Source organism: Myotis davidii, unplaced genomic scaffold (genome assembly GCF_000327345.1).
Source record: "Myotis davidii unplaced genomic scaffold, ASM32734v1 scaffold168, whole genome shotgun sequence".
Taxonomy (NCBI): Eukaryota; Metazoa; Chordata; class Mammalia; order Chiroptera; family Vespertilionidae; genus Myotis; species Myotis davidii.
Window position 1 is genome coordinate 597,630 of NW_006383016.1, and position 14,483 is coordinate 612,112.

The window sequence follows — 14,483 nt, forward strand, 5'->3', positions numbered from 1 at the left end:
GGGATCATGGCCTGGGAGGGTGTCAGTCATCTGCGTTACCAGGCAGAGGCGTTCGCTCAAACACGTCCGCAGCAGGATCAATGGTTTCCCCAACATCCAAGAGGAGGTCGTGCCTTCGCCAAAGGAGGCCATGTCCTGGGAAGCCGAGCGATCGGGGCAGGAATTGTGTGCCGTTCACGTCGCACAGGAGGACAAAGGGAACCGAAGCCACTCCTGCAGGCACTGGGCACTCTCGTAAGCAGCGAGAACACTCCCCCCTCTCTAGCTGGCCCCCCGCCTGGCTGGCTGGGCCCCATGCTGCCACCCAGGAAATGCAGCCAGTGAAAGCCCATCTCAGGGTCGTTTCCCCGGGCAGGAAGGGGATGTGGAATTTCTAGGGGCAAGCTGCCTAGAAACCCGGCCTCAGCCAGGCTGACCCGTTAAGGAATGACACTGATACCGGTCCACAGGGGGAAAGCTTGGTTTCAAAGACAAGCAGGAGAATAAACAAGCTGCACACACCATGGCCTTCAGTCACAGCGAGCGGTGGCGGCTGTGGCACACGGCTCTGCTTTGCTAAGGCGCCCGCGGCATCTCCTTCCGACGCAAGTGCATCATGAAAGACATGAGGTGACCCTCAGCCCGCTGGAGGTCTGAAGCTTCAACTGAACCCAGTAGAGCTTCTGTGAAGCTATTCTGAATCCACCCATTTCCATTACACCTGCTCATAGGACTACTGATGTGGTTCCAAGGGTTCTGAGAAACAAAGGAGTTCCTCTCTCTCTCTCTCTCTCTCTCTCTCTCTCTCTCTCTCTCTCTCTCTCTCTCTCTCTCTCTCCTCTCTCTCTCTTACACACACACACACACACACACACACGTGCAGGTAAAATTAAATATGTCTTTATTACATGCATCACAATCTTGTTCTCCTTTAATATGACACGCAGAGTACCAACAGAAAAGTTCTTTGCTGCGTTCCCAGCACCTAGATCAACGTCAGGACAGTGGGCTGCCCATATATGTTGTTGAGTAAGTGAAGAGATGAATATTTGCTCTACCCTGTGGATTTGGAATCTACCTGGCCTTGCCTAGAGATTTGTTATTTGAACTCCCAGGAAGAGTCCTTAGCTCTGTACTAAATGCACAAACATGCTTTTCATGGAGACATTTCAGCTCCTCTATTCCCCGACATGTGGCTATATTTTTTTCTGATGGAGCAATACTAGATGTGAAGTAGGACTGAAGGAATTTTTAACACCTTGTTTCTTAATTCTCCCCCAAAGCATCTCGTCAAAATTTTTGTATTTATCCTCCTCTTTTCTGATTTGGTTATTACTGAATAACCAAAGGCCAACATTTAGCAAGGTGAGTGCCAGGCCAAGGTCAGACTACCTGATAAAGATGTACCTTCATCCTGAAGAACTCCCTAGGGGTCAGCTACTTTCTCCACTCAGGCTATAGCCCTTGGGTGCAAATTCAGATTACTTGATGAATTTTAATGCCTTATCAACAGAAGTAAAACTTTATGTAGAAACATTTATTAACTAGTGAAAGTTGGCTGTGGGTATGGATATCTAAGTCAGAGACGGGTTCAAACCCAGACCGGGTCAGGCTGCCACAAAGCACTGATGCTCAAGAATGAATCTCAAGAGGTTGGCCTTGGAGCCCCCACCCCAGCCCCTTTTAAAGAGATCAGCTACTCTATATATTTAACCAAAGTCCCAATAACAAAAATACGCAAGGACCCGGGAACTTTGTTTGAAGGATATTAGTCTGGCTGTTAAAGAAACTGGTCCGAATGAAAATAGAAAACAAAGCCTGAGTTTTGCCTTTCAAGTCCTGCTGGCATCTCAGGTGATAAGAGATTGAGCAGCAAAAATGAGAGGTAGGGAGAGTTCTGGGGCTGGTCAGCATTTTTATGAGTCGACATATTGCTTAAACCTGTCTCTGAGAATAAAGACACAGTCACTTTTCTTGTAGAGATTTGAAAAAAATGTCAAGTCAGTAAAACAAAGTATAAAGGTTTGTTAAATGTGGGTGTTGAGAGTACCGAGAGATTTATTATGCTCTGTCTTGTCTCTGTTGGAAGCATTCCATAATAAAACATATGATAAAGGAATTAGAATAGCAGGAACAAGGAAAACAAGCCACATGCATGTTTGGTGGGGGGTGGTTATAAAGGATGCTCGCTCTGCCTCTGCAACGGTCAATAACATAAGACATTCGATTCCAAGTTAGTTAGTATTTTTAAAATAACACCTGTCTTCAAAATATAGATTAAGATGTTGCTTTTGGTGACACTGTAACAAACGTTAATAGAAACCAACTCCCAGGAAACCTGAAAGCCGTCCAATATCAACCTCGTGCTGACAATTCATCATATTTAACAAGACGTATTGGAAAGAGCCGAGTACTGACCTCCCCAGGACAAATGATCCTCTTGGGACGAGGGGCCTCTTGCTGTAACTGATACACTGCCAGAAACAACAACAGAAAAGTTAATTACAATTCGAAAACGGCAACCCATCCCAGCATGCCTTCAAAGAATGCCACCTGAGTACGTCTCCAAAATGGCAAATATTTCAAACCAATCACACAGAGGAGACAGGCCTGCTTTTTACACTGAATAAAGTCAGATCATTTATATGGAAATTAGTCACTGGGAATGTAAACTGGCAAAATCGATTTTTTTATTCTTATCAGGCCAATTTAGTCTCCTAATTGTTACCGGCATTGTTCATTTTATGGCTTTCTTGGAAGAGTAGATAACCACTGAAATTCTTGCGACTGTGGCAAAGATGAAATTCTACTTGTGAGTATGTCAGTAGTCAGATCCTGTAATAATAGGTTTCCTGGATTTAGAGGCCCATGGCTCCTGACATACCAGGGGAAGACTGACCTTAGGCAGGAGTGTCACTCTCTGAAATGCTACAGGAACGGACAAAGACACAACTGCCCCTGTGACTGAATGGAACCTGATTCACTGCTCTCGTGAGTTTTGTTTCTGCCCTGCCTATCCCCATGCGTTCTCATCTGTTGGACTATTTCCCACCCATTGTCACTCCTTTTCCTTGGGCTCTTTCATATCTTAAATAATAATAACGCTCACGTATCCTGTTTTAACGACAGACTTCCAGGCGTGGGCATGGAGGAGAGCGGGTAATTAAATAGAAAAGGACACTTTATCAGGCGGTTCTTTGTGATTCCTTTCAGACTGGAACGAATGCATTTCTGCTGTGCGGCTAGCCTGGTTACATCCCTGAGAGGGAAGCTGCCCGTGTAGGTTCCACTTCCATGAACACAGAACTTGAAAACAAACATAGTTGCTATTATCTTCAGAATCTTGAGAGGGAAGAATTTAAATTTTAGGTGGAATAAATCTTTGAAAAAGTTAAAAACTCAATCATATAAAGCCCAGAAAATGTAATAACATATGCAGAAATTCCTGATTTATTCTTAGGTCTAAAAATAATATTTAATTGAAGAGCAGATGACTATGTGGAAACAGGGTTAGCACTGATGGGATATATGTTGTAATCATGGCTCCCCAATGCCGTCAGCTCAATGGTTACTTTCTTGCCTAATTAAGTGTAGACTACCCAACTTCAGCACAGAGAGGGACCTATCTAACCCTCTCAGAGATGTGTAATGTGCCACATTTCTGGGCTTAGGCTGTCCCTTAGGTACCCACATATGGAGACAGAGCAGAGGTGGCTTCTTGGCAAAGAGAAAACGCGGGAGGAATTGACCAAAGATACAGGATGAATAGTGGACATGCCACCACTGTCTAAGCAGGGCCCAGGCTCTCCTTAAACCATGAGAGAGGCTCCCTGATGCCTCTTGAACCAGCCCCTGCACCAGCTGGCTGCTTTTTAGGGGGATGCTGCTGCTAGTGAGTGCAGCGAGAATCAGAGGCCAATTCCTGCAACCACAATGCTCCTGATCCAGAGTCCTGTGCCCCCCTCTCTCCCCACTGCCAATGCCTCAGTCACGTGTGTGGGGTGTGGCTGGACAGCTCTGCGGACTCCATTTTTAACGCCTCCCTTGGAGGTGACAAAGGAAGGATATCTGTTACAAGGGAAGCATTTTCAGCTAAGCATGCCTTTGCAAGTCGTATCAGGACACATATGAGCATGTGCTATGGCCAGGAATCATAGTCAGCATTCTGTGGAGGCTTAGCAGATGAATGGAGAGGAAGGGAGAAGAGACAGAAACCAGCACTCTGAGTGCCTGTCATGCGTCAGGAACAATCTTTTATTAAATCTTCCTGGGAACTCAGAAAAAAGAACATGGATTCACAGCCATTCCCATTTTTAGTGAGCAAACAAGTTCAGGGAAATTAAATATTTGTCCCAGAGCATCCAGCTAACATGCATCCTTTTGATTCCAAATCGCTGGTTTGTTCTCTTAGGCTCCAGGGCCTTTGCACGTGCTGTTTTCTCCGCCTGGATTGCTCTTTCCCAAGATACCATACGGTTCTCACTCCCCCTCCATTCAGGCCCTCCCTGGCTCGCTGATTTGGGATACATTTCCATCCCATCACTCTGCTCCCTTATAGTTTTCTGTTTCTTCACAGGACTCGTCACCATGAACACACTTTGTTCACTTTGTGCCTCGTCACCCTTGACCATAGTAAGCTCTTTGAGGGCAGGGACTTTACTCAGCACCTAGAACAGTACTTGGCACATAGAAGATGCTTAATGCATATTTGATAAACAAATGAACTGTATCCAATGACTAACGGGTCACCATCCATGCCCTCAGGGAGACTGACCCAGTGAGGGAGGTGTACGTGGAAAAACAAGACAGGGTGGGCCAAGTACTTTACTGCGGACGAGGCATGAGCTCTCCTGAAGGATTAGAGGGGTTTCTGCAGGTAGAGAACAGAGAAGGGCTTACAGGTGGAGGAAAGAGCCCTGGAGGGGAAAGGGAATGACGTGCTGATTGGTCAGTGAGAGTCCAGTATGTCTACTGCACCAGGTGGGATGCTATGGGAGGAGGCCTCATGGAACAGAGCCTTGCAGGTCACACTAGGGAGCACGGATGGCCTTCTCTCTGCGATGGGGAGGTAGGTGGTAATGTGTTTTGAGTATGGAGGTGACATGAGCTGGTCTGTTTCTGAATAATAACAATAAGACTATTCAGAATAATAGAAGCTGCCATTTTCTGGATACTTACTATGTATCAGAGACCTCAATCTACATCTTCTCATTTAATCTTTCCAACAAACTTCCAAGATAACTGTTATTCCCTTCTCACCGATAACATAGTAGAGATGCCAAGTTTTGAACAAGTTCAAGTTCACACAGATGATATGAGGAAATCAAGACTTAAAGGCCAATTTCCATATTCCAAGGTCTGTATTTTTTTAGCCTCACCAGCCGTTCCCTAAGGCACATAGTGGGGGGGGGGGGTCCCAAGTGGGCTGATTGCATTAGAATCTCCAAGGAGCTGCTCTAAAAATACAGATTCCCAGAATCCATTGTCCCTGGCAATGCTCACTCTGCCAGTCTGGCACGGGGCCCCAAAATATTCTTGTTAAAGCCGTGCAGGAAGTTCTGATGCACAGCCAGGAGTGGGGCCATTGCCCAGTGCCTCGCTGGGGACCTTGGAGGCAGGGAAGCAAGAGAGACAGTATTTTAGACAGACACACAGGAAATGGCGGAAGTGTGAGTTAAGCTAACACCAGTGGAAAGGCAGGTGGGAAAGTGAACTGATTGCAGAGGAGGACCGACTAGGCTTGATTACAAATGGAATGACTGAGAGACTGAGATGCCAATAACAATCACACAGGATATGGCTGAAGGGACATTACAGTTCCTCTCCTGTGTCAACAGGCAAAGCCCATAGCTGTGTCCTCCAGGGACCCTCTGAGATTCAATAAAGAGAAATGCTGTAGCTAACCAGTCTCACAAACAGAAATAGTCCATGCCAGGGGCAATTTTAATAGGGCCCCTGCAAACCCCTCAAGCCAGGGACGCCACCTCTCCTTCCTGGTCCCCAAGTAGCACATATCGTTAACCGATCGCCATGTCTCAGTGAGCTGGTCTCAGGACCCACAAGATCTGCTCCGTGCTGTTCCGAGCAACAGAAATGGACAAATAGGCAAGAAGCCTGTTTGCCATCTGGATTATGTGTCTCTATAAAGATAATTAGATGGCAACCAATGGCAACGGTGGCCATGTAAGATAATGGGGCCCTGAAAGCTATCTCAGCTTCGAGGGAGATCCCCAGTCCCTCATTTTCAAGGTTAGCTATAACAAAACATCTGAGAAGAAGTCTCTGAGGAACATTTCATAAAACTGATATGCCAGGTAGTTTTAAAGAGTCGTTTCTAGAATTTTCTTTGTTCAACAAATACATTTCACAAGCAAAATGCAACACTATATGTCACTTCTTGGGTCATTCTATGGGCTAAGGGACAATATAATGGAATTTGCTTCTACTGCAATATTCCAATTATGTTTCAGGCACTGTCTAGCTCTGGGCCTCCTGCAGCATATGAGAGAATTCTCATATGGAATAAACCGTTTGGTAAACATGGGGTAGGGGGTGATCACTGAGGAGTATGAACATGAAAAAGGGGATTCCTGTCTGGCCAGTGTGGCTCAGTGGCTGAGTGTCAACCTATGAACCAGGAGGTTACGATTCAATTCCTAGTCTGGGTACATGCCCAGGTTGTGGGCTCCATCCTCAGTAGGAAGCGTGCAGGTAGGCAATGATTCTCTCTCATCATTGATTTTTCTATCTCCCTCTCCCTCTCCCCTCATCTCTGAAATCACTAAAAATATATAAAAAAGAAAAAGGGGATTCCTGTTCTCCAAGAAACTGGAAGTAGATTGAGAGATCCAGAGCTCACTGACAAAATGTTGTACTTTTTCTTCAATAAGAAAACTCGACTTACCCTCCTTGGGTAACTGAATTAATCCAGTCCCTGTGAATGCCAAAGGATGGCTGCTGACCTGGGTGGTGATGAAGCCCAGTCCAGACACACCGTCTGCTAAGAGACCCTGCAGAGATGTCCTCTAACCGTCACTTGTTTCTAAAGAAGGCTGTGGACCCAGGAGTTGAACCTGGTCCCTTGGTTGTGACACTGAGCCCCTATCACCCTGCTCACTGCTCGTCTTCCTAGTTTTCATGGAAGAAGACTCCTGGGTGTGAGTAAAAGATGGTAGATGCTTTAGATGTTTCCTTAGCTCAACCCCACCTTCAGCCTACAGTGTGAAGGCCTCCTTGCCAACAGAATGCCCGGCCTTAATGGGGATGGAGCCGTTTCCTTGTCTAGGGGCACTGCAAAAAGCCCGAGGAGGCTGTGTCCACTGGAACCCGGGGCTCTCAGGTAGTAGTGTGCCCAAGAGCCCCCGTGGGGCCTGATACATCACAGATTCCTCCCCTTCTCCACTCTTCTGATTCTGGCACCTGAGGCAGGGCTGAGGAATAATGATGATAAATCTGCTCCCCAGGCAAGTCTGATGCAGGGGGGTGTGGACCAGGGTTCTGAGGTCCCAAGCTCCTTGTTAGGAAAACAGGCGCATGCTGTGGCTGCTTGACCTGCTGCCCAGGAGGGTGTCCTCCGAGAGCTGTTGGCCTCAGCATCTGTCGCTTAATTGGCACTTGGTCTTTTACAAAAGAAAATCTTTCAAAGTATAGCCATGGTGGCTGGCTTTTGAACTTATCAGATTAAGGCATAGAGTTCATACCATTCTGGCTGAAAAGTTTACAATATACCTTATTTTTTTTTAAAGCAAACTTGAAAATAGCTTTTCTTTTTTGAGAATTGAAACCAATAGCTTTCTTCTCAGTTACTTCATTAACATTTTGGGGTTTGGTCTTGAGAATAAAGAACTAGCTGCAGATACATGACACTTTGGGACAAGATTATTCTTATGGAAACAGTCCAGTGATACCATTTGCTTCTAAGAAAGGGGGTAGAGGAGGCAGGAACTTAAGGGACATCATGTGACATCCTGGCAAGACCCAGTCTTATCCATACTTGTGGCCTCACAGCTCTAAGTCCACTGTCTGGCTTAAGGCAAAGATTTAATAGGCACTTGGTGAAAGAATGAATGCTGCATGAGTGAATAATGAACAATCTACTCTATATAAAGTATTGAGAGCTGATTTCTGAGGTTCCCGACTCTGCTAAATTTCTAAGTCAGACAGTTGTAGTTGTCTTCCCAGCATCCATCTCCATCTTCCCTGTTTCAACAGTACTACTCAAAATTTCCCAGTCATGTGGACCATACAGGACTGATCTCTTCCTGAGTTTGACTGGTTTAGGGCACAGAGCATATCTCACTCTGACTACAGTGATGGAGTCAGGACTGGTGCCCAGTCAATCAGGGCTGAGACTTGATTCTAACGCTTTGCTTGAAGTATCTCTCTGCCTGCTGCTCTTAAATGGCAGTGGTCGCCCTGGTGCTGTTGGCCGCTCTCTGGGGATCACAAAGGGAGGCCTATGAGTTGCAAAGTCAAACCTAGGAGAGTGGAGCCAAGAAAGGAAGAGATACGCTGGGTCCTGGTAATGTCCTCGGAGTGACGGGAACAAATCATGCCTGAAGCCGGTTTCTCTGAACTTTTTGCTAAAGCCAATCAACATGATTGAGTTGTTACTTGCAACCAAAAGCATTGTAATCAGCATGAAAAACAGCTACTTAAAGTGGGTCAATATGAAGTAGACTAATTTTCTCCTAGGAAAATATCGTGATTGGGGCTATGCTTCATAATAAGAATCTGATATCAAATAAGTCAGTGTTATGACCCAAAACAGGTGATGGATGAAAGCAAGGATATACTACATAATTCTAGAATCATTGCAAGTCATCAACTTTTAAATCAGGTCCTATCATAAGACAAAGATGTACCGAATCCAGTAAATATATGAGAGATTTCCAAGTACTAAATTAACCACCTGAGTTTTAAAAAAAAATATGTGTAATGAAAAAATGTAAATTCTATAAAAAATATGCTAATGAATTTAACATTGATATTTGAAGTTAATCTCTCAAAGGATGGTTGGTGCACGTTTTAAAGAGAAAGGTTTGGTGTTTCCTGAGGTTCAGAATGTGTTTACCAAGAGGTTATTTTTTTAAAAAAATGAATTTCATATTCTGATAGGTTTGTTGAACTTCATATTAGAAAAATGATAGTTTTAGCATATTTGGAGATTAAAAAGTATCTCATGTAGTTCTACCAGGCCCTCAGAGTCCTTCCCCTATTTATCCTTCAAGACCCACATGCAAATTTGGCCTCCTCTATATAGTCTTCTCTACTTGCAGGAGGTAGGGAGGAGTATATTATTATGAAAATCCATTTGCATTTTAAGTGGTTTACATCTGTCTCCCTTACTAGACTGTAAATTGGAAGAAAGTATAAACCACATTTTATTCATTGTTGGTTCCCAATACTTATTGTGACATTCAGAGGTGCTCACTGCATGTTTGCTGAAAAGACCAAATGCGTGGATGCTAATTTTGGGAGTAAGATGGAGTAGCATGAGTTTGAGAATATTTCAGGAGAGTTAATAAGTGGTCCAACACCCAAACTCAAGCAATTCATGGATCCAGGACAAACAAAAGAAAGTTCTTTTTCAGTGGTGCTCTGTAGGCCTTTGGTCAATGAGTTCTGATGATATGGATGGCACCGCTGATAGCATACTCCCTTGATTTTGGAATTCTAAATCACTAGACTCCCTCAAATAGAGCCTGGATGACTAATAGTGGGGTGAAAGAAAGAGGAACTTCTTATATGTCATTAGCTTTATAGTAAATGGCCTCAACCATCCCTTCTGCATCTAAAGTTTTATGATTCTAGAGCAAACACAAACCTAACTTGGTTAGATCCAAAAATCAAACTTAAGAAACACTAAGGTAAAAGTTGATATTGTGAACATGTCATTATTAATGCCTCTTCTAGCTTCCTTAGAACATAAAAGTGTTTTTAAGAGCTATATTGGGTGGTCCAAGGTCTCTTAGCAAAAGGTGAAATGAAATTGAGCCAATGCCGTCTTTTCGCTTCAGTAAAGTTCTCTGCAGTGGCATTCACTCAACAAATGTCTATTGGGTAGTTAATGTTTGAAGGCAGTGCGCAAAGCACGGTAAGTCATGGAACATCCAATACCTCTCGCTACAGATATTTTGTTGATTTATTGTCAGAGCACTTCACACTCCATTAGGGAACAAACAAAAACATCCAATTACTAAGTCATTAGCACTGGCTTTTAAAAGAGAAGATCAGAATACAGAACAGTAGGTCGGAAGGGCCCTTGGAGACCCAGCACAAGCCCTTTATTTCACAGATGGAAGAACAGACTCATGTAATAACGAATGAGATGCCTGCATATATGCTGACATGAAAAGATAAAGACGAGATATTTGTGAAGTGAAACGAGCAAGTTGAAGGACACCCATTTTGACAAACGGAAGCAACAGCAGCAAAAATGCCTTCATATTGGGCTGTGCATTTCAAATATACTTGGAAGGATATGCTTTTCAAAATGGAGGGGGTCAGCTATTGGAAAGAGGAATAGTATATGGGGAGAGAGTGGTTTGTGGATGATGGGAAATTTTTATGCTTAGCTCTATGTATTTCTGTAATGTTTGCCTGTTATGAAGCTTTGTATTGCTTTTGTAACAAATATATACATAGGTATTGCATATATGTGTGTCTTGTGTGTGTCTTATCTGCATAAGATTTGAAAAAGAAAGAAAAAAAAGTCTTGGAAACTGGTGGGCTGTGGGTTCCACTCTGAATGCCACTCCAAGGCTTTTGGTAAAACCTTTGCCATGTTACAGAACCTCCCTGAGCTGTTCCTTGTATGAATGGAACGGGGATAGTAATGGTGCCTGTTGCTTAGGGCTGCGGGGAGAACTTGGGAGTTCAGGCACGTAGCTAGTGCAGCAGCTGACCCACGGCAGGTCTCTGTGGGCAGTAGAAACAACAGCAACATCAATAACAATAGTAATAATTATGTTTTATTGCTGTCTGGAAGCAGGGCCTGAGCAAGAACCTGTGTCCCTGGCTCTCTGCACAATGGGCTTCCACCTACCGCACTCCTTCCTCTCTGACAGGGGACGCGCTTAGCCGGGTGGATGATATCAAGGAGACAAGGAGCTTGCAGTGATGACAACTGTCTGCCTTCATGAGGGAAAGCTGCACGGTGACCGATGATCAGACAATGATCTCTTTCTAAGGAGTCACCCTTAGTGACCCAACGTTATTCTTTGCTTTCTGTTAATCTGTTTGTGGTAAATGTCATAGGGTTTTATAGCCACAAGATATTGGCCAAGAACATAATTCAAGGAACTCAACATTTACCCTTGCTGACCAAATGTGAAGGAAAAAAAAGAAACAAAGAAGAAAGAAAGCCCTAAATCAGAGGCATCTTTTTCTAATAAGGATTCCTGAGTGGGTCGCAGGCAGCGGTCCCTGGGGGTCCTGGCTGGGGGAGAGTGCTTTGCCAGACCTCTCTGACCACTCTCTCTCCCTAACGGAAAAACAAAGGGCTTCCGGGCCGTGAGATGGGGCTGCTTGCTGCACTAAATCAACGGCCGGAATGGCTCTCCAGGCAGGCCTGCTGCAGGGTTTAGGGAGATCCCCACTTCAGGTACTCACAGTAAGATTTCCATATCGGAGGCTGGTATTCTTCAGCATCTAGAGTAAAAGAAAGACAACCATCTGTCAGCCTGACCATCCAACTGCCAACATGTACATTCTCTGGAGGAACAACAGTGTGTCAGCAGCACTTGCACTGGGTCTCGGGGCCCCTCCACTCATTTCTGGGCAGTCCCCGGCATGAGGGATGAAGTGTGCATGGCAACCTCACGGACTCAACACCCCTTCCTTCAGATCACTTACCGTGCAGAATCAATTACTTAACCATTTTCATAGAGCCCAGTAAACCCAAAAGGGTTTTTAAAGCAATTAACTTGATTGTACCCTCCAGTCATCCTTTCAAACAGTATTTACTTAACTTGGCATAATAAACATATAATTTATCTCACAGTTTCCAATCAGACCTTTAGCCCATTTATTAAGACTTGAGGAAAGATGCAAAGTGACAAGTATGTTAAATATTAATTCTGGGAGGTTGTGTGACTCAACCAACTCCAAAAAGATTGGGTCTGACAGCGGAGACACTGACGGTTCAATTGGAACCGCATTATCTCCTTGAATTGACTAGAAATTTCAAGAAAACCTCTCCGCCATCAGAAGTGTCAGAGCGAAAGAGTTACGACAAAATGGAGAGGATGAAATTGTTATTCACCAGCTTGAAAAATAGACAATGGAAGAAAATCTGCTTGTTCGGTTGACTCAACAGTCCCAGTGCTGACAGCTGAATTTATAATTCAGACGGAATTATTAGTGCTCCCGCTCCCAGCGAAGGCCGAGGTGGAACACGCTCCAGCTATAACAGCCAGAGGGAATATTTTTCCCCAAATCAGGCTGTTGAGCTGAGCTGGGGGAACCTGCCGAGTTCTCTCATTCACACCTTTAGGTAGGAAGCTCTGCCTTCATCGTCCCACCCTCCCACGGCATCCCACAGCCACCCTCATGCTGTCCTTGTCCTTGTGCCACCGTCACATACTAGTTTGGTGCAAAGAAACAGAACTCTGCTAACCTCAGGCATAAGATAGTTTGAGTATTTTTTCCCCTGCTGAGAAACAAATATGTTACTTACAAATAAAACCTAACTCAAGAGTGGTGAATGTTCCCCAATCCTACTCAATTACACATGGGGAGCTTCAATTAAATTCTTCCACAATTAAAATCTTGCTCTCTGGGGCCCATCCTATCACAGAGGCAACTAAATGCCTCCAAAGATAATTTCATTCAAATAAATCTGTACTGTTAGGCCTGCACTGCCAGAAACCTACAGATAGAGAATCAGACACACACACACACACACACACACACACACTGCATTCCTAAGGGCTTAGGTTGTTATTCAAACTCAGTTTGCTGAATAAAAGCAAAGCTATTAATTCTTTTGTCAAAGTAAGCACAACTAAAGAGAACAATATCTTAAAATAGTGAGCTTTTGACCTATAAAAGCAAGTAATCTTGTCCTATATGTTACACAAACCAATTTAATGGGTTATCATGAGTGTTTGTTTATAAAGAACATTCAAAGAAAATAAATTAAGTTTATAAATTGAGAATAAAAGTCTAGAACTATCCATACAATGTCACCTTACCAGAAAGCCAAATATTATATGTTAAAATGTTGATGGCACCTTCAAAAAATTTTTCAAAGATAAAGATTAACATACACACACACACACACACACACACACACATCAAATGACATAGGAATGTAAATCCCTGAGATATCATTTATGCAAAGCTGCAATGTCTTGTTATTTTGGATGAGATTTATACCATGAGGCAAAGCACAACCCCTGACCAAGAGTGGTCAAGAATGATCAAAACCTAGACTGCAACTTCCTGCATTTTGAGGGATGGTCCCCCAAATAAGAGATAGTTTCGTTATTCGGGGTTGAAAATACAGGTCAGATGCTCAACTTGGATTTCCTGTGGTCTCCATTCCTAAAGTCATAGGTTCAGATTAGGGGACTGTCACTGCCCATTTCTGTCTTGCTCTTCTGTGAAAAACCTAGACTTTTGCTTCATCTGAAACACTGGCTCCAAACTTTCTAACTTTCCTTTAGACTGTCCCTCACGTACACAGTTATCACCTTCCAGTTGCTCTTCATTGGCAACATATCATAGAGGTGAAGAAAGCCGCTTATAGAGACTAGAGAACATAACGCTCCCTTGCTTAAAACCCTCTGCATCTGGAATAAAGCGCCAACATCACACTGTGGCCTACAAGGCCCTGTGCCATCTGGGCTTGGCCCACCTCTTGACTCCATTGCAGACATCTCCCCCTTTTTTATTTATCACCCAACCACTCTGCCCTTCTCTCTGTTCCTGGAACAAAAGCTCTCTGAGCCCTGCCTTTGCTCTTGTGGATCCTCCATGTAAAATGGTCTCCAGCAGGTCTTTGCACGGCTGATGGGCTCCATCGTGTAGGTTTCAGCTCAAATGTCACCTCCGGGTGGTCCTTCCTGTCATTTTGTGTAAAGTAGCTCCCCCCCCAACCCCAGTCACTCCCCATCATAGCACTTATCACCAACTGAAATTACTTATTGATTTGTTGACTTGTTATTGCTGGTCTCATCCCACTATTAAACTTCATACAAGCAGGAATTTTGCCTCCTTCCCTTGTGCATGACCAGCCCTTAGGTACTTGGCATATACAAGACATTCAAAAGGTATGTATTAAGTAAATGAATAAGCTTTCAGAGTTCAAATCTTACCTCTGACAACTAACTTGGAGCAGGTTACTTAGCTCCTTTTAAGAGTCTCCCAATACTCATCGTTATAAAACAGAAAAAAATAAAAGTACTTGCCTCATAACCTATCTCTTAGGGTTATTATGGGAATTAAGTGAGATCATGCATATAAAGTTTTTGGGACAGTACCTGGCAAATAGCAAGTTC

At 44.0% G+C, this 14,483-nt stretch overlaps 1 protein-coding gene across 1 annotated transcript in view; it reads right to left on the reverse strand.

The window, feature by feature from the left end:
- CHN2 (chimerin 2) overlaps positions 1-14,483 on the reverse strand; it is a 114,717-nt gene that overhangs the window by 82,886 nt on the left and 17,348 nt on the right. Inside the window, exons 2-3 of the mRNA XM_006778972.2 lie at positions 11,593-11,631; positions 2,398-2,453 (exon numbers count right to left, since the gene is read on the reverse strand). Of these exons, the coding sequence (XP_006779035.2) occupies positions 2,398-2,453; positions 11,593-11,631 (95 nt within the window). The remainder of the gene's footprint in view (positions 1-2,397; positions 2,454-11,592; positions 11,632-14,483) is intronic.